Here is a 21090-nt window from a genome sequence, read left to right on the forward strand (position 1 = left end):
CAATTTTTTTTGGCACGTGTCGTATCCAACCCAAAGAGTACAAAGATTGGTCCACTCGATCCGGCCCTAAAGCATGGTGTGCCTTCATCGGGACCGTGTCGGCCCAAGCCTGACCCACATATTTGAATCACATAAAGTCATAATATTACAACATAAAGTTTATAGTTTACTAAATTAAAGAAATTAAATATTAAGAGCTTCATCGGGCTTAGCCGGCATAAAACCTGGTCCATACGTGTGGGCCGGGCCGAGGGCACGGTAGCTCAAAAATTGAGGCCTCACCCTGCCTTCTAACTGTGCTAGCCCGACCAATAGAACTTAGGTTCCAAATTTCGAGTTATGATCGTGCTGGCCCAAAAAACCTGAACCATGTTTCCAGCACTAGCGATGGGTCGCTACCCATTATCGATAGGGATATGGTCCAAAGGATGGAGGTTGTCTCTTTTAAGATAGAAAGATGTGCTATCGTCTTCGTTCTTTTTTTGTCGTGTTTTAGTTAAAAATTAAATGATAAATATTCAAGAAGGGGCCTAGTGTTAGGATTTATGGGCTAGGCTCAATTGAGAAATTCAAATAAATCCCAGAAAAAACATAAAAACTCATATAAGTGTATGGCTAGGGAATGGTGGAATCAATAGCACCATATTGCTAGTTCTAGTGGAGTAGAGCTAGTGTTTGAACCAAAAAAGAGCTGGCGGACGGTCCGGCCCTGAGGCCGGACGGTCCGCGCATGCGCAGAACAGATTAGGGTTCCGAGTTTTGTGCTACGGTTGTTAGCTAGATTCGCGGAATTAGCTCGGAATCAGTTGTGTAAAGGGTCCAGCCCCCCTCCTCTATAAATAGAGAGGTCTACGGGCGATTTGTATCAATCAATCGAATCAATACAACTTCTATTTCGCATTTATTTCCTGTACAATTAGGAGTAGTTCTAGTCTAGTTCTAGTTTAGCCTCTCAATCCCCAAATTCTCCGCCTCTCCTCGACTCTACGTCGATTAGAGGACTCTAGGTCGGCCTGCCCGAGCCTAGACAACTCCTAGGATCTCTCCTCCCCGACGGGGTCCCTCCCGGGAGCGAGATCCAGGCGCCGCCGGCGATCTTCCGCCGCCCCTGCGCACGCGCGGACCGTCCGGCCCTAGGGCGCGGACCGTCCGACCGTCAGGCAGGGAACCCGGGCTCCTGCGCCAGGTCGCGGACCGTCCGGCCCTGTGCCGCGGACCGTCCGCGCCTGACCAGAGAGCACCGCCGCCTCACGCCAGGTCGGGGACCGTCCGGCCCTGTGCCGCGGACCATCCGCGCCTGACTAGAGAGCACCGCCGCTGGTTCTTTTGAAGTGATTGGCGCCTCCAAAAAGACGTCAACATACTTTTTGGCGACTCTGCTGGGGACAACACATCTAGGCTCATCAAATCGGCCCTCAATGGTCGGTTCAAGGGATAGCTCTGATATTTCTCCAAGCAACATCATAGAGCCGACTTGGGAAACCTTGCTGGCTGACGAGCAGCTCCAGTTTGAGGAGCACAAGGAGCAGATGATCCAGGAGGCGAAAGCAAAATTCTTGGCCAACTTCAAAGTGGACAGGAACAACAAGGTCGTCCGACATCAGGCGACGGATCCGGCTTTGCTCCAACCCACGCCAGATATCCCCAATGTAAGTAATACCAATGAGCTACAATCTCTTAGAAATTATGTAGAAGAGCAACGTGAACAAATGCAGAACATCATAGGGGGTATGCAAAGCGATCTTAAGAGACTAGTACGTGCATTTGATAAATCTAGTATCACAAATTTTCCTTCACACGAGGTTGAGTTAGGAGGTAACACGCGTAACACATCGGCTACAGGTTGTCACGACCAGTCACAACCCCTTTATGGGATGCCGATGGACACCTACCCTGAGCAACCGCAAATCGGCAGCAAATCAGCCGATCTGCACATGCCCGGACCGTCCGCACGTGAGCGCGGACCGTCTGGACCAACAACAGTCGGGCCTATTTTTAATGAGTTACCTAGATATGCGCCCGAACCACCACACACAACACAGAATCTAAACTACCCAGTCGGACCGTCCGCGTACAACGACGGACGGTCCGCACATAATCACGGACGGTCCGAGCCAATGTCCGGACAGTCCGCACATGACCTTTTTGAGGAGGATTGTTACCTGAATCCTCACCCGTTCCAGCAGCACTTCCCATCGCACAATACAATGCATCAACCCATTAATTCGAGATCTAGAGCCCAGGAAAACTTTCCGGCCCCACCGAGAAGGCCGGAAAGGAACGATCAAACATATGAACCATATAGGACAAGTGGCAATGCACCACGTAGTTCAAACCAATGGGGGAAAGACAATATGCTAATATCCAGCCAACCCCACCTATGTTTGATCAGAGAGCCGGTGGTCTCGCACCGGCTGCCATTGATATAGTAAGGGAAGAAATAGTCGGGGCGTTCCGAGATAAGCTCGGAGTAAGCATGGTCCCTGGGGGGCAATCATATCGGAAACCTTATGACAGTCGATTTGATCACCACTCATACCCACAGGGAACCAGGATACCCGAATTCGCGAAATTTTCGGGTGATCAAGGAAAGAACACACGTGAACACATAGTCCAATTTTTAGCACAATTAGGAGAGTTGGCCGACACAGAGGCATTTCGCATACGTTTATTTTCATTATATTTAACAGGAACTGCGTTTGCATGGTACGCTACTTTACCTCCTAATTCCATTTCATCATGGAGGGATCTAGAACAAAAATTTCATGATCATTTTTTCTCCGGTGACTATGAGTTGGATTTGGTAGATTTAGTGTCATTACGACAAGCAAAAGATGAATCAGTTAATGATTACATCCGGAGATTCCGAGATACAAGAAACCGATGCTTCCAAATTCATTTAGCAGAGAAACAGCTAGCAGGATTAGCCTTTAATGGTCTACGATATTATTTAAAAGAAAGATTAGAAGGTATCCAATTTTTTACACTAGCACAGTTACACCAGAGAGCTTCGGCTTGTGAAAGCCGAAGCAAAGAAACTGCTAAAGCAATTCGTCATAACGTACATATAGTAGAGTGCGATCAAAGTAGCTCAGAGGACGAGTCAATAGAAATATATGCTACTGAAATGGTTTGGCCAAAGCAGGCCAAATCTTCGGCTTGTGCTTCCCTACAGCCGATTCAAAAGAAACGGCAGGAGGATGTAAAGTTTACGTTTAATGTTGGCAAGTGTGATAAAATATTTGATGAATTACTCAAAAATGGCAACATTAAAATAAATCACACTGTTCCATCTGCCGACGAGCTAAAACGTCGTGCATGCTGCAAGTGGCACAACTCATTTTCTCATGCCACTAATGATTGTAATGTATTTTGGCGACAGATTCAATCGGCCATTAACGAGGGACGATTGAAATTTCAGGAAATGCAGGTGGATACAGAGCCTTTTCCAATGAACATGATTGACTTCGAGGGCAAGAAAGTCCTAGTTCGGCCAAACACAGCCGATAAAGACAAAGGCAAAGAGACAATCATCGGCAATGCTAAAGAGGCCGATGGGGATCGTAAAGTTTCTTGCAGGAAAGTGGTAGCCGAGAAGACTCCCGATGGAGGGGAGACCCTAAAGGTGACCATCACAGCCTCCAGTACTGGGGGGCAAGCGCAGACAGGGAGACAGATGCAGGAACCCGTGCTGCGTATCCCGGACGGTCCGACACGTAGGCGCGGACGGTCCGGGACCCCACCGGACGGTCCGGAGAGCTCCGGTGGACGGTCCGGCCGTACTCAGGACTCACAACGGCCACATACTTTCAAACCACGACGACCAGAGATAGGTACGTGGAAAACAAATACATTCAAGACAGCTGGTCGGTTGGTTAAAGCCGGCCCAACTTTTGATCAATTATTGTCTAAATACGTAAAAAAGAAGGCCGGCCCCAGTGACCGGCCAGCAAAGCGACCCCGCTCACCCATTCATGAGCAGCGTCAGGTCAGGCCGATTGGACCACCCCACCAATCGGAAGAAATGAAAGGTCATACTGTACAAGTGAGACCTAACGTACCTGCATGGACACCTCCACCTCCATATCCACCTATGTCATATTCATACACATATTTACCTCCGCCATATGTCCCAAATCAAATGTGGGGCATGCCACCATATCCATTTGGGATGCCACAGTACCCCGCCTGGGGGGCACCCCAAACATCTGTTTTTAACAGGTTGACGCCACTAGTACAAGACCGATTGAGCACTGCTCAATCCGGTCACCAGGCACAAACCCAACAGGATTGCCGGACTACTCGGCCTTCAAGGCCGACCAATCCGGCAGGGGGGCATATGCCTGCAGCAACTCAAAAAACTCAAAAAACAACAAAAAAGGACATCATCAAAATAGGCACTGCAGATGTTGTCATACAGGAAGATAATAAAGGGCCGATAATTTTTGGCGAATCGGCCAACACAACCAAAAAGGTTACGGCTACCAACAAAACAGCCGATCCAAAATACTCCATGCCTCGATGGTGCCCAGCGGGATTGACACGGTCCCAAAAGAGAAAATTACAGCGCCTAAGAGCAAAGGAGAGCCAGGAGAAGAAGGCGGAAAAGATATTTAATGACACACATCCACTATACCCGCCACCACAGAAGAAATGGAGACCAAAGGCCGTTGAGGAAAAACAAACGGCCACAAAAATAGAAAATGAAACAACACTTGTACAGCACCCTGCAGGTATGGCAGGTAGCCTGGCCAGCAAGACTGGGCAATCTGCACCAGGCGCGGACCGTCCGCCCCCGGAGTCCGGACCGTCCGCACCACACCAGGAAGCCTCCAACGACACGCCAACATCAATGGAGGAATATGACCTGCTGGGAGAAGACTTGGTCGACTACGAGGCTTCTCCAGAACGCCTAGGTATGGATGTAAATGTTATTACATTTTCTGCCGATTGTACTATTATCGGCGACGATGAACCTGTTGTTGCCCAGTTTGAGTTTGGTCCTAAAGAAGCCGCCTTTACTAAACCAAAGGAATCGGTAAATCATTTAAAGCCGCTCTTCGTGCGCGGCCACATTGATGGAATACCGATTGCTAAGATGTTGGTAGATGGAGGGGCGGCTGTAAATCTAATGCCTTATTCATTATACAGAAAATTAGGTAAACAAGATGACGAACTTGTCAAGGCCAACATGACCCTCAGCGGTGTTGGGGATAGTTCGATTAAAGCCAGGGGAGTCACGTCCGTTGAATTAACCATCGGGACTAAGACCCTTGCTGCTGCATTCTTCGTCGCTGATGTAGAAGGGAATTACAGTTTAATTCTAGGCAGAGATTGGATTCATGCCAATCAATGTATACCTTCTACATTACATCAAATGTTAATACAATGGGTAGGCGATGATGTAGAACAAGTACATGCTGATGTATCGGCCTGCATCGCTGTGGCCGATGCCCCTGTACTCTGGACTTATGAGACTGCTACATGTCTCACAGGAGTAGATTTTTCTGATTATCAGTTCATAAGTATAGATAAGAAAGGTTTCATTCCTGTAATGCTAGAGCCGATGGAGAATCGGCTAAATCCTAAATAGAGTTTAAATGATGAATACACACAAAGTTCATGAGTCTTTGATCACGGACAATTCGGCTCTCAAAGCCGGATGGTCTGGTCTTTCACAAAACAGTTTGGACTTTAAGACCGAACATCTACCGCAGCGAAAAGACAGTATTACGGATGATCTGGTCCCCAAGACCGGAAAGTCCGCCATCACACAAAGATCATCTGATTCCTCTGTGGGGGACATGATAGAGGAATTCAGAGATCTTGATAAACTAGGGCAGGGGTTTACATCGACCGATCCTTTGGAGGAGATTGACATAGGAGATAGTAAAACTCCAAGGCCGACTTTTATAAACAAGACCCTGGAGACCGATTCTAGAAATGAGATGATCGGTCTATTGAAGGAATATTCCGATTGTTTTGCTTGGAATTACACTGAAATGCCTGGACTAAGCCGAGAGATTGTCGAACATCGGCTGCCTATTAAGTCTGGTTTCAGACCTTTCAAGCAGAAAGCTAGAACATTTCGTCCAGATCTTCTCCCACGAATCAAGGACGAAATCCACCGGCTGCTAGAAGCTAATTTTACTAGACCTTGCAGATACGCAGAGTGGGTCTCCAATATTGTGCCGGTGAAGAAGAAGGAGTCAGGTAAGCTTAGAGTATGCATTGATTTTCGTAATTTAAATAGAGCAACTCCTAAAGATGAATATCCCATGCCCATAGCCAACACATTAATCAATAATGCATCAGGAAATAGAATTATTAGCTTCCTTGATGGTAATGCCGGATATAATCAGATTTTCATGGCCGAAGAAGATGCGTCTAAAACGGCCTTTATATGTCCAGGCTTCATTGGTTTATTTGAATGGGTTGTCATGACATTCGGTCTTAAAAATGCTGGTGCTACTTATCAGAGGGCTATGAATCTGATCTTCCATGAGTTGTTAGGAAACACTGTGGAAGTCTACATTGATGATATTGTAGTCAAATCGGCTGAGTTTAGTTCTTATATAGCTGATTTGCGCAAAGCCTTTGATAAAATGCGTCGGTATGGTTTGAAAATGAACCCACGTAAATGTGCTTTTGGAGTGTCGGCTGGTAAGTTTTTAGGATTTGTCATCCATGAACATGGTATAGAAATAGACCCTGACCGAATCAAGTCTATTCGGAATGTGGGGCCTCCGACTTGTAAGGTCGAAGTGCAAAGGTTTCTCGACAAGGTGAATTATTTACGAATGTTTATTTCTAACCTAGCCGGGAAGATTGATGCCTTCACCCCTATCCTTCGGCTTAAGAATGATGCTGAATTCACTTGGGGGGCAGAGCAACAGGAAGCATTTGATCTCATTAAAAAATACTTGTCTTCGGCTCCCGTGTTAAAAGCACCACAAGTAGGAGCACCATTCAGATTATACATTGCAGCTGAAGATAAGGTTATTGGGGCTGTTCTAACACAATAAGCTAAAGGAAAGGAGCATGTGGTGACATATCTAAGTCGGAGGTTGGTGGATGCTGAAACAAGGTACACTTTTATTGAAAGGTTATGCTTATGCTTGTTTTATGCATGCACAAAGTGTAGATGTTATTTACTGTCTAGTCATTGCACTGTTTCTGGTCAAGCCGATGTAATCAAATACATGTTGCATAACCCAATTATGAGTGGTAGAATTGGTAAGTGGGCTTATGCACTTATAGAATATGACTTGGCCTATGAACCATTGAAATCTATGAAAGGCCAGGTCGTAGCGGATTTCATTGTAGAACATCGGGTTAATGATATTCATGAACTAGACATGTCATACCTCACTATTACTCCTTGGACTTTATATTTTGATGGATCGGTTTGCAATGAAGGGCAAGGAATTGGCATTGTGCTTGTTTCACCAAGTAATGTCTCCTTTGACTTCTCTAGCCGATTGAAAACTTATTGCACTAATAATTAAGCTGAATATGAGGCCCTCCTATTCGGCTTAGAACTTTTAAATGGTATGGGAGTAAAACATGTGAAGGTATTTGGTGATTCTCAGCTGGTTGTCCAACAAGTGTTAGAAGAATATCAATGTTTTGATGGTACTCTAAATAGTTACCTTGAGAAATGTTGGAGCATAATCCATTCTTTTGACGAATTCCGTATTCAGCATATCTCTAGAGTTGAGAATCATAGAGCTAACGATTTGGCACAAGATGCATCAGGTTATCGGATAAAGAGAGGGAAATTTCACAAAACTGAAAATCTGATAACCAGTGCAGAGCCAAATTCCCAGGTCGCGGGCCGTCCGCGTGATGACGCCGGACCGTCCGGGGTTACCAGAAATGTTCTCTTAATCGATTCGTCTGACAATGAAGCCGATGCAAGTGATTGGAGGACACCTATACTTAATTATTTACGAAATCCCAGTATCAGGACAGATAAGAACATTCGGCGAACAGCTTTCAAGTATGTTTTGATGAGTGATGAACTTTACCGCCGAACAGTCAATGACGTCCTGCTTAAGTGCTTGGGCCCAGATGATGCTATATTAGCCATGGCCACAGTACATGAAGGAATTTGTGGTACTCATCAATCAGCTCCAAAGATGAAGTGGTTGTTGCGAAGGTCTGGTTTTTATTGGCCTAGTATGATAGCTGATTGTTTCAAGTACTACAAGGGTTGCCAAGTGTGTCAAAAATTCGGTGACCTACAGTTGGTCCCTGCAGCCGAATTACATCCTATCATCAAGCCTTGGCCTTTCAGAGGATGGGGATTAGACTTTATTGGAGAAATTCATCCTTCATCATCAAAGGGGCATCGGTTCGTGTTAGTTGCCACTGACTACTTTACCAAATGGACTGAAGTCGTTGCTCTGAAAAACATGACGCACAAGGAGGTAATTGAGTTCATAACTGAGCATATTATTCATAGATTCGACATTCCCCAGACCTTGACTACAGATCAAGGGACTTCTTTTATGTCAAAGGAGGTATGTGAATTTGCTGAATTATACAGAATTAAGCTGCTTAATTCATCTCCATATTATGCTCAGGCCAATGGACAGGCCGAGTCTAGTAATAGGACATTGATTAATTTGATAAAAAAGAAGATATCTGATAATCCTAAACATTGGCATAAGATTTTGTCCGAAGCTTTATGGGCTCATAGAATATCTAAACATAGTGCTACTAAAGTATCTCCTTTTGAGCTTGTCTATGGGCAGGAAGCAGTATTGCCTGTGGAAATAAGTTTGAATGCTGTCAGGTTCGCCAGACAAAATGATCTAACTGTCACTGATTATTTTAATTCAATGATGGATAATATTGATGAGGTGACCGACAAGAGGGTGATAGCTTTGGGAGGAATAGAAAAGGATAAGATTATGGTAGCCAGGGCCTACAACAAGAAGGTCAAAGCAAAGTCATTTCAAGTAGGGGATCTGGTGTGGAAGACCATCTTGCCTCTAAGGAATAAAGACCGGAAGTTTGGGAAATGGTCGCCAAGCTGGGAGGGCCCTTATAAAGTAAAACAGGTAATGTCTGGTAACGCCTATTTGCTACAAACATTACAAGGCAAGGATTTACCAAAGGCTTTGAATGGGCGTTTCCTCAAACAGTACCATCCTAGTATGTGGCAAGATGCCTAAGAGAACCGATGTGATCACATCGAGTTAGTTGCTTTTGGTTCGCCCAGCTCCACCAAAAGGCAGGAGGGCATATGTTTGAACCAAAAAAGAGCTGGCGAACGGTCCGCGGTCCAGACAGTCCGCGCTTGTGGGCCGGACGGTCCGCGCGTGCGCAGAACAGATTAGGGTTCTGAGTTTTGTGCTACGGTTGTTAGCTAGATTCGCGGAATTAGCTCGGAATCAGTTGTGTAAAGGGTCCAGCCCCCCTCCTCTATAAATAGAGAGGTCTACGGCCGATTTGTATCAATCAATCAAATCAATACAACTTTTATTTCGCATTTATTTCCTGTACAATTAGGAGTAGTTCTTGTCTAGTTCTAGTTTAGCCTCTCAACCCCCAAATTCCCCGCCTCTCCTCGACTCTATGTCGATTAGAGGAGTCTAGGTCGGCCTGCCCGAGCCTAAACAACTCCTAGGATCTCTCCTCCCCGACGGGGTCCCTCCCGGGAGCGAGATCCAGACGCCGCCGGCGATCTTCCGCCGCCCCTGCGCACGCGCGGACCGTCCGGCCCTAGGGCGCGGACCGTCCGGCCGTCAGGCAGGGAACCCGGGCTCCTGCGCCAGGTCGCGGACCGTCCGGCCCTGTGCCGCGGACCGTCCGCGCCTGACCAGAGAGCACCGCCGCTGGTTCTTTTGAAGTGATTGGCGCCTCCAAAAAGGCGTCAACAGCTAGCTTAAATATGGAAGCCACACTCACTCACCAAGTCATGGATGAGAGGAGAGAGTGTGGAGAGCCACACGCGCGTGCGCGCTTGCCTGGCCGGGGCGAAGGGCGCGGGCGCACGACATGCGCGTGAATGGTCCGCCGAAATCTGGCCCCTCGCCTTGCGGGGGTGCGGCTTCCTTTTGCCGTTTGAATTTTTGGTTACTTGGCTGTTAAGTTTAGAATCCTAACCGATCATTATAAATCGAAACTGAACGCGAGATTTTCGCGGGCAGATAAGATCGAAGATAGCTATCTGGTCGCGGACTGGGCCCTATAAAAGGAGCCTGACAACCAACATCCAAATCATCCCAGTTTCGCTTTCGCCTCTCTTTACAGCTGAGCCGCCTTCCAGTTCTCTTCATCCCGACCGCAGACGTGTATCTACGATCAGGAGAGCAGGTCTCCGGAACCGTTCGCCTTCTAGATCCTGCACTGGGAGAGGGCGAATAAGGTTTTTGGGAAGCGTCTTCACGCAACTGCTCATGATCTTCTAACCTCGTCGACCCTCCTGATTTCGCTGCTTCGACGTCGTCGACTATGCTGATTCCGGTGCGTGTCATCTATCAGTATGTCTAATCAGTACGCATCATCTGATTTGATTTTTTACTTCAGTTTTTCTGATTTGATCATGATTATATTCGGAATTTAACCTAGAATTTGTCTAATTATTTAACACCTAGTACATCTAAAATCCATCCGTTATAGCAGTTACTAGTAAGGTCTCGCGCTAGGATGGATGACGGGCGAGCGCGACGTACGCGATCGAGGCGTGTAACCCGGTGGACAGGGCCCCGGTAGCGCGCGCGAAGGGGCAGTACGCCACGCCATGCCATGCCAGGTGAAAAAGAGGACGCTCGCGTCGCGTGCCACACTGACCGGATAGCTGACTTCGTTCCACGACAGCATGCCGGTTCCGGTTGCCATGCGGCCGGAAGCAGGCAGAGGCAGGCAGGCCTGCTTTTCCGGAGCGGCTGCATGCACGCAGCCCTCGCCTAGTCGCCTCAGTTTCAGTCCAGGACCTCACTGCAGGGAGGATCGCTGACTCTGCTCGCGGTCGCTTTGACCTCTCACAGCCGTTGTCCCGTCCTGGTTTGGCACTTGGCAGCAAGCAGCCAGCCGCTCCCGACGTTCCAAACGAAAAGAGCGCCGCCGCGTCCCGACTCCCGGAGCACCGTGGTGGTCGGCCATGATTTCTGCTGCGAGCTGCGCCGAGTAAGCCTGAGACCTATGAGACCGTTTTACTTCTGTAGCAGCAAATATACAACAAACAAAAAGGAGGTCCTCCTGTGGTCACCCAGCTGTGACTGTGAGAGCGAGCTTTGCATTACATCCAGCGATTCTTACCGATAACTCCAGCTACTACTTTTTTATTCCAAAGAATTAGGATTCTAATTAACCAGCTACAAATTAAAAAAAAAGTCTAATTAAACCAGCTACACTTGCCGCAGCACACAGGGGCGCGGGCCCAAGGCACAGTTACATTACATTAGCCGCAGCATCTCTCGCAGCAGGCCATGAGAAGACACATCCCTGCGCCCTGCCTGAAAAACCTTGAGCTAGCTTCGCTATGACCTCTCCTCGTCTGACTGAGACCCGTTGATGGCGTCAGCAAAATATTCGACTGCACACACACACACACACACACGTTCAGCAAGATTGCTACACCTTTTTAAGTACACGGGACGAGGATCACGGCCGGGTTTACTTACCTATGTCATCTTGGTCCGGGGAGTCGAGCAGAATGTCCGAGTCCGAAGGCAGGAAAGGGGTGCCGGTGTAGTTCTCCAGCACGTCCAAATCTGCTGCGAATGGGAGCGGCCATTTCATTTTATCATCAGAGGGGTTGCTACTACCAGAACGCTGGTTGGGCCATAGTCTTCTGGGGAAAAAAGAAGATCACTACTCAAGTATTCAGCACACTAGATGTGTCATGTGTGTGTGGGTGGGTTTAGCATTCTACAGGTACCATGCAACGGGCAAACATATTTCTCTAACACAAACTTTAGAGGTTAACCAGACTCTTGCTGTACTTCAGGGAGGGGGGGGGGGGGGGGGGGGGGGGGGGGGGGTCAATGTACTTCCTTTTAGTTTTAAATCTAACATCAGTAATGGTACCTCTATGAATTCAATGGTTTCAGTGACGATTAACCCCCCAAAAAAAAGAAACATAAGGTAAATTTCTCAGCGCAGAAGGTTACCTCCCAAACTCGTCAAATCCGCCGTTAGATCAGAGAGGCTGAAGTTCCAGAGCTGCCCCAAGGATCTAATGGAGTCTCTCGACGAGCCATCTGGTCCTAATTGCAGAGGTCCATTCCCTACGTCAGATCCGAATGTCGAGTCTAGGCCTGGCACGTCCATGGCCATGCCTGGGATCTCCGGCGGCATAAATGGAGCATGGTTGCTTGAAGCCGCTGATGAGGGGCTCACGGCCATCTCGGATGACATGACGCTGCCGGTAGCACCAGCATGTGGTGCTTCGGGCGCTCCGTTGTCCACAACCATGCTGCAGCAACAATGTAGAAAGTATGGCCACACAATATAATAAGTGCATGGGCAACAGCGCCAAAAAATTTCAATCGAGGCCAAGAAAAAAAGATAATCCCTAGTCTATAAGAAGACATCAAACAAGGGACGGAAAAACATATAAATAGGACAATCAGCTCAACATGAAACTGGACGCCAAGGAAGAAAAAATGACAAGCAAATGGTGTGTCCAGGTCAGGAAACCAGTGGATAGCAACATGTGCCATGCAAAGTGCAAGTGGTGTAGTAGATATGTGTTCTGCAATCTGCAGCAACCTGATTTTGCAGTACTATACTAACAGTTTAACAACTAACAGACCATTTCTAGAAGCAGGCTTGGAGGCTGCATATGTTTTGTGTTCTAGAATAGAAACAGGCACTAACAGTGTCGATTCGTTAAAAAAAAAGAAAAATGGTAAATGCGGGACATGCCTTTAATTATTCTGATTGGCAGAAAAGACACTTTTTTGAAGCGAAATGGCAGGAGATCTGTCTTTCAATTAAGATAGGAAAAGAGAGTATGCACAGGTTAACTAAAAAACGGCTTAATACAGTGCACCCAGGAACACGAGGGAGCTGTGTACTAAAACTTTTTCAAATTACTACACTTCCCAGGTCAGGACTCAGGACCCTTTTCCGTTGCTCAATGTCCTCTTTTATTCTAGAAGCAACATGTTTGTCCTGTGACACCGTTTTGAAGGTGCCGTTGAAGATCCTTCTATTCCGTTCTTTCCAGATATTCCAAAGAATGTAAATCACCACCCTATTAAATCGCCGTCTATCAATTTTGGAATCTTTGCTTGGGCTCCTTCCCACCACAAGGACGTATGGGTAGGCACGAGGATTAGATTTGCGTCGAAAATGCACCCAAGTTAGGGTTAGACTCCATACTGCTTTGGCAAAAAGGCAGAGCAGTGCCAAATGGATGCATGTCTCAAGCATGCGCAGTGGTCTTGCTGTGGCCAGCCCCTTTTTTGTAAATTGTCTGCGGTGAGAATTTTCTCCCGTGCCATGGTCATGCAAATACCTTGCACTTGTTTTCAGCATGTGCTTTCCAGATAAGGCCAAACCGGAAAGGCCCGTGGGAGCCATCGAACTATATTCGGTATGCCGAGCGAGTGGAATATGCTCCGTCTGCCGTCCATTTCCAGAGAATGGAGTCCCTCGTGCCCGGAGTAAGATGAGTGTGCTGAGATCTGGCCCAAAGGGTGACAAACTCCACTAGCGCATTGATCCAGTTGTTATCTCGGAGCTCCGTGTAGACTGATCTGTTTTTTCTCCTGGACAGCGCAAAAAACCTAGGTGTTAAGTGTCGAGGCGTCTCGCTATCAAGCCATGGGTCATGCCAGAAACGTCATTTTTGACCATCACCAATGGTAGCCTTCATTGAAGCATTGACGAACGCCTGATCAGTGTCATCTATCGGGGTATCCATGCCAACCCAAGGTTTGGTATCATCTACCCATTACTGCCACAACCATCGCAGGCGTAAAGCTCTGCCAAATTCAGCCAGGTCCGGAATCCCTAGCCCGCCTAGGTCTTTTGGTCTTGTGACCGTTGACCAATTCACTAAGCAGTTAGCGGCAGAAAAGACACTCGAAAGGTACAACCAAATCATACTCTGGAACATGATAAACAGATACGACTTATAAATTTAGGAAATAAAACAGAGATGATCATACTTACTCATTTCCAGAGTTCATGCGCATCGGATGATAACCACCTGGTGCAGGTATTCCATTGACCACATGACCATTGGACAGACCACAGGCCATTGGGTCCATGTGAGGCTGGCCGGGAGCCGGCATGATAGGCTGCGGAAGTACTGGATACCCCATTGGTAAATTGCTAACTGCACTGGAACCAGGTTTTCATTAAATAAGAATGGTAACAGCACCTTTCTACATGCATGTGTAAATTTGTCAAGGATTAAAGTCACGCTTGTACTGTTACTGTGTTAAACAAGGATTTTCGGTACATAAAATTATATCGTAATAACACAGCTTACAAAATGAAACAGGGATAAAAGTATTACTTTGCCAAGCAGGGATGAAAGTGTAAATGCAGTGAATTCTACATTGACAAATGACAACACAGCTTAAAAATGTAGCCAAGGTAAAAAAAATATTGTGCTAAACAAGGATAATAGTATGAATCTGAGATAAATATAGATTTAACTAAAATACATAAAGTGATAAAACAGTGACTGGACAGTGAATGCTTGTCTATCAACAGTGCAGGCCAAATGCATTCCCGGATATAGCATGACAAGTGCATACGCTGAGCCAACATTGCACCAATAAATGAAACCAAGAAAGAGAGAAATCAAGAGAAATCATTGAACAGAAAATTTGAACACTTCCAAGCTTTACTAGGCAAGGGCAGACGGTAGTACATTAAATCTAAGGAAAACATGAAAAATGCAAATCCTAAATACAACAACAAAGTCTTTTAGTCCCAAGCAAGTTGAGGTAAGTTAGAGTTAAAACATAACAGAAATCATAAGTCAAGGTTGAGGCACATGGATAGTTGTCTTTCATGCACTCATATTCAAGGCTAAATCTTAGGTATTATATATCCTTCTAAGTCTCATTTCAACGGTGATGGTGCCGTGGAGCCACGAGAGGACAACGCTGTCCATGAGGCACCAGGAGCGAGGCGGTGGAGCGTCGTGGTCGACGAGGACGTGATCGTCGAGGACGAACCGCCGCAGCGTGAGAAGAACCTGTCCTCGCCACCGGGAGTAGTGGGGAGACGCCGGATCCAACACCACGGACACGAGGGCCCGGATGTTGTGCAAACCGGCGGCTTGAGCGTGGAGAGCGGCGATGAGGTCGGCGTCGAGGTCAGAGGCGTGGGGGTCCTCTGGGGGCTCCGCATCGGCGAGTGTCGGGCGGCCGAGGAGACGCTGCGTGGTGGCCATCTGGGTGGTCAGAGCAGCGCCCAGGGCACGCTCACGCTCCAGGGCGAGGGAGGCAGCGCGCTCGCGCTCCCGCGAGGCCGTCACAGCGGCCTGGATCGTGGCGAGGGTGTCGACGAGCGGGGGGTCGGTGGTGGGGAGTGTGGAGGGTGCGACACGATGGCTCCAGGTGGGTGAAGCGAAGGCGGGGAAGCCCGGCGGGGAGGTGCGACGCAGGGGCAGCGGGGAGGAGGCGTGGAGCGGCCCGAGGCCGGTGATGTAAGGGGCCCCTCCATGGGCGGGCTCGCTGCCGATCGCAGCGGGGGCGATGGGGCCGGTGGCGGCAGTGGTGTTGGCGTCCATGGCGGCGGCGGAAGGAGGGAGTTGCAGGGAGGAGGGGCGCAGCCGGGCCTGAGGGCCTGGCGGCAGTGCCAGGTGCGGTGAGGACGGGCGCCGGTCCCCGGGAGAAGGCCGGCGGCGCCGGCGGCGGGGGCTGGAGGTCGGCGGCGGCGGCCGCACAGCGGCAGAGGCCCAGTGCGCGACGGGCGCGCAGGGGAGGGGCGACGGGAGGCGCTCCCTGGGCGCGACGGGCGCGCAGGAGAGGGGCGGCGGGAGGGGCCGGCGGCCGAGGGAGGGAGGAGGGGCCGGCGGCCGAGGGAGGGAGGAGGCCGGCGGCGCTACAGTGGAGGGAAAAACCCCTGGCGGCTGCGCAGGGGAGAAGATGCCCCTGGCGGCTGGCAGGAAACAGAGAACTAAACCTAGACTGAAGATACCATGTTAGAATAGGAACCCATACCCTAAACAGGGGTTGGGGGTGATATTAATAGAGTGAGTAACTGGGCCAGGCCCATTACACAGGGGTATAACGGTCATTACAAGGGGAATAACACAAACCCTAGACGGGTAGTCTAACAGTGCCTTAGGATTCCACTAGCACCGGTGCCTTTAAAGGTCTCCGACTCTCCATTGGACATGTCTAAACCATCTCCACCGATGTTTGTTAAGCTTTTTTCAATTGGTGCTACCTCTAGCTTATCACATATATCAGTGTTCCGGACTCGATCCTTTCTTGTATGGTCATAAATCCAACTGAACATACGTATTTCCGCAATATTTAGATACAAACCCTAAATAGAAGCCTATTAATTTAGCCATCTTTACAGGAAAGACTTATAAACAGGAGCATTACCTGGCATATGATGAATTCCATTTTGTATTGGAGCCAATGGAACATTTGGAGGTGCTGGATATTTCATCAAATTGTACTGGTGTTGCAATAAATGATTGAACAAGATGATTTGCCGTTTCAATTTCAACCGGATATAGTAAGCCCTAAAGAACTCGGAGTTCTCTTCTTCGAGTTTCTGCCATACTGAACATAAAGATAGAATTAAACAAAATGAGTAGAATTAAGAGCTCAGATCAGTATTGCGAAGGTTAAGTTCAGAAAACATATAAAAATGTTTGTTTGTTCTGGGCATTCTAGTATATATCGATCATCATTGATCAACAGGGTAAATGCATGTACAAACCAAGGAGTAACGGCACGTTAATGTTGAGAAAATTTTGGTCGCTAATGTGACTGGGCATGGTTATTAAAGACTAAGGCAAAAAAGTTGATACTTCAAGCAGTAGTGCAGTACTGCAATATTTTCTCTAGCCTAAGCTTGAGCATTTGAAAAGAAAGCAAAGGGTGACAAAATGTCCCACCAAAAGCTCATTGTGGGGAAACTAGTGAATAAAAAAAAAACATGAACATCGTCACCATTGGAGCATGAACACGTCACCTAAAGTAGTGAAGCCAGGTTCTATTCTAGCACGAGTAGAAAGAGTTCTAACAACTTCTCCTTTGTTCATGTATAGCTGAAGACAACGCTCTATTAAATTCTGAACCTGCAACAGGATGTAAAGTTTGTTTAGTTCGCCAAAGCATAAAACTGTCAATGTCATGCCACTAGATAGCTATAAAGCTTACAAGTTCAATGTCTTCGCGAGACACCTTCTTACTGTCATTACTAGCTATAGACAAGGAACCCGAATTTCCTGCAGGAGCATCAGTGGTCATCGGGTTTGGTTGCTGACTTTGCACTTCATTAGTACCCTGTGCTGATGACTGCAACTCTGTTGTGCTCTGAATATCCTGTAGAACAAGTCTTTAAGTAACATAATTCAACTGCCTGACGAAGACAAAAAAGTGGGCAATTGGTAGTATCGAAAGCAACATCAGCCAGAAATAAAAACTGGACCCTAGCATTACAAAGGGAATCAATCATTTGAAAGGGGAAAACAGAGGCCTTGGCAAGAAAGGATGAATCATTTAAGCAAGATGATATAATTTCATTATCAATACCACAACTGTAAAATACATATATTCATAGTATAAAGCATGTATTATCTTCAGCGAACAACATTTTCTTTATATTTAAGTATAAAATTTGATTATTAGCTACAGGATGTCCCATTAAAAAACTATAAAATTAATTGTGTAACATGCAATATACATTGCATATAGCATATCACTAACACTAGCAGTCTGCTGAAGGAAAAAATGCCCACTTTTGCACTGTATAAATCAATCAGTCATCATGTATTCATGTTTATTGTAGATTGTTAGAATAAGTGAATTATCCACCTCTCTTCATCAGCTCCATGTATAAAGCCTAAGAGAGTCTCGACGTGAGAGCGTGTTAAGTTTTTGGGTTGAATTGGTCAGTGCATGCAACTCAATATAGATGACAAAGAAAAAAAAATAACACAAGCTCAATAAAATAATGAAGGGCTGAAGGCAATAGCAAGCAAACTCACCTGAGAATCCTTCATTGGAGCTTAATCATAAAAAGAACTAGCTGTAGGAGGCTAGGAGCAATACTTTTCCTGACAAGAAAAATATAACAGTGGTTATTCTTGAGTTCATGTAAAATAGTGTAATATTTCAGAAGGGAGAAATATATTGCACCCCCCCCCCCCCCCCACCACACACACACACACACAAAGTGAACTCTTTCTGACACTACTGTGAAACAGTCATATCACTATATCAGCCATCCCATTTTTATGTTAGTATAGCAAGCAATTTCACAATTTTAATCGAACTGAATCAGTGTAGTAACTTAGTAGAGAGAATGCACTATGGCCTACGAGTCCTTTAAGGTTACATGAGATCTAGTACGTTTGGGGATTTCTTGTAAGAAACTAGAATGACCTTTTTGAAGTTTACAATATTAAACTCGTGTTTTATAATAATATAATCATGTTCACCAGTACCATAATATTGGTCGCATGACAAATATGTAGAAACAATTTAGCAAACCTTATACTAATGGGTAGCAATGCATCGTTGGGTCTGAAAATTAATCTATTGGTGAAAACTAACAGTCTAGCACTAGTGTCAGTAAGGAAATTCAGATTATAACAACATCAATAATAGGAATTGCTAAGAACTTTGGGAAGGTAAAGAAACAAACAATAAAGTTCGTTTAGAAAACACAAAGGGCCCCATGTGACAGCCCCCAAAAAATGGAGGAAAAAATCTTTCTCCAAGCTTACAGTAAAGTAAGCATAGGGCTGACAATGGGCTGTAAATTTTGCACTATAAGATTTAAGGATCAAGTCGGATTAGGATCGGGCTTTATTTCTAGTCATTTTTGAACTATAATTTATTTAGGGCCTTGACATTTTGTGAAGAACCATATGGATCACAATCCATTACCACCCTTAAGTAAGCACCGGTCTTACGTCTTAGAAAAAAGTACAGATTTGCTAAGTAAGATTCTTTACAAGGATTTCAAAGAGAGGAATAAGAATCACACTAACAAGGTCACAGAGTCTAAGCCCTAGTAAAGATTTCGACTCTGCAGCAGGGGGCGGACCATGTGTGTGCACCCAATAACTTTTTGCAAGAAAGAAAAATCGAAGTTATTAAGCAGGCATAATACACACACATACACCCATAATTAGATCATGTCTGAACACAAAATAGCCTTAGGGAGTGGGTGCTCGGTTTCGTTGTGGCGGACCCAGCCCAAGAAAGGAGTTAAGAGTGAACTTAGACTACAAAATTTTAGCTAAAAAGTGCAAACGACAACATGAAAGTCATGAACAAATCGCACTGCTTATATTCGCAAAGATGATTCAGCTATTGAATTGAAATAGAGCTGCACTGAACCAAAGTTACTCTGAATTTTCTAAACAATAGAAAAGGTATCCGAGCCAAAGGATTATTGCTGAAATTAAACTACTAACAAGGGAACGAACAGCTACTGCCCTGCCATCTGCTGGTCAGAGCTGCAGCATGTACAAGATCCACAAAGGCAAGCTAACACATTAAGCAATGACATTAAAAAACATCCAAACCTGCTATTGAAGCCGCATTGTAACAGTAAGCGGTGAGCAAAACTAACCCGATCAAAAACAGAGCAGTATACTACTGCTTGACCCTTGATCTGATGAAAAGTGCCACCTTGACCCTGGAGCTGATGAAAGACACTAATCTACGGAGCCGCCTAACTGCAAGTGTTAGTCTGTTACTGCGGTTGGCCCTAGAAGAACAAGCGAGCTCGAGTTGTTTTTGCTGCTGCTGGGCTGCAACTGCAAGAGAGGGACGCAGATACAGCCGCTGCGCCACAGGGGGCGCTGCCGGTTGCCGGTTGGGGTGGAGGGGCGGAGAGGAGCCGGAGCTCGGAGGGGTCGAGTGGAAGCACGGGACGTGAGAGAGGGGGAGCCGGTGCGTCGGCGCGGTGAGGGCGAGCCGCGGCCCGCGGCCGTGGAACTAGCGCCTGAGCCTGCCCACCGCTTCGAGCGCCGCAACCGACTGCGGACCTGCGATGGTGTGCTGATGTGCGCCGTTTGCCCTGGCTTAAGGTCTTCCTAGCTGATGGGCCTGGGCGCCTCTCCGGCCAGACGGCCCATACGCTCCAACTTGCAACCAAAAGCAACGCGCGCCGTCTCCCTTGCCCGCAGCCGTCTTCAACCTCCGCACGGCCTCTCAGGCGGGCGGGTGGTCGCCCTATTGGCCGGTCCGCCTAATTCGCATAGCAGGAAGAAGGGAAGAGAAGGGGTGGGATACCTGGTGGGTGCTCGTCGGCCTGCCCAGTCGTCGTCGCCACGACCGAGACTCCGAGAGGGGGAGGGAGACAGGGAGGGGAGAGAGAGAGAGAGAGAGAGCGCGCGCGCGCGCGAGCACGGGGTGAACGGGGGAAGATAAAGCAGGTGGTTAAGGGGCGTTTGGCACTTTGGACACAAGGTAGCTAGAGAGAGCTGGCATCGGTATGTCTTTTGGAATCGTTGGGTGCCCAAGGGACGAGGAAGGGTTGGATTTGGAACCCGTCAACTTTAAGAGAGCAGTATAATTTTATATAGAAATCGTTTATAAATTAGGAGGTGCACTAAATTCATTTGCATACAAGTGTTGATTCATGAATTTGACCTTTCGTGGATTTTTTTACAAGCTACACCTATAAACAGGAGTGGAATACCGTCACAGTTACACCTCATCAATTAGTCATCCTAAACCGTGTTAAATCCATCGAGTACACAAAGGTGTTCAAGGATCGCTGCAACAAAACTGTGGTTCTTAATCGCCTTAAACATGCCTACGCTACTTAATTGGGATCCACTTCGAACAGTATGCCACTGGAAAATATACTCATTCCTTGTATGCCACTGACCCCACATGTCATAGACACCAAAAAATATACCTATATGTCACTCAGTGGCACACAAGGGATGAGTATAAAATCTGA

The 21090-nt window shown here is 47.0% G+C and overlaps 1 protein-coding gene across 12 annotated transcripts; it reads right to left on the reverse strand.

Moving 5' to 3' along the window:
• Positions 1–11140: 11140 nt before the first annotated feature.
• On the reverse strand, positions 11141–20592 carry LOC100217001 (Ectonucleotide pyrophosphatase/phosphodiesterase family member 3). Of its 12 annotated transcripts, none has more exons than XM_035961320.1 (9): positions 20415–20550; positions 18155–18223; positions 17325–17526; positions 17137–17242; positions 16539–16721; positions 14137–14302; positions 12126–12430; positions 11637–11726; positions 11141–11548 (listed from the first exon to the last, which is right to left on the reverse strand). In XM_035961320.1, the coding sequence occupies exons 3-9, from the start codon at positions 17412–17414 to the stop codon at positions 11493–11495; spliced, it is 996 nt and encodes a 331-aa protein (XP_035817213.1). In that variant the 5' UTR covers positions 17415–17526; positions 18155–18223; positions 20415–20550; the 3' UTR covers positions 11141–11492. The 12 variants fall into 12 exon arrangements, 9 of the variants coding, with proteins under 9 accessions (XP_035817213.1, XP_035817211.1, XP_035817214.1 ...); XM_035961318.1 differs by having other exon boundaries at positions 17325–17489; positions 19750–20505; XM_035961321.1 differs by lacking the exon at positions 20415–20550 and adding an exon at positions 19750–20179.
• Positions 20593–21090: the final 498 nt, after the last annotated feature.

This window comes from Zea mays, chromosome 8 (genome assembly GCF_902167145.1).
Source record: "Zea mays cultivar B73 chromosome 8, Zm-B73-REFERENCE-NAM-5.0, whole genome shotgun sequence".
Lineage (NCBI taxonomy): Eukaryota > Viridiplantae > Streptophyta > Magnoliopsida > Poales > Poaceae > Zea > Zea mays.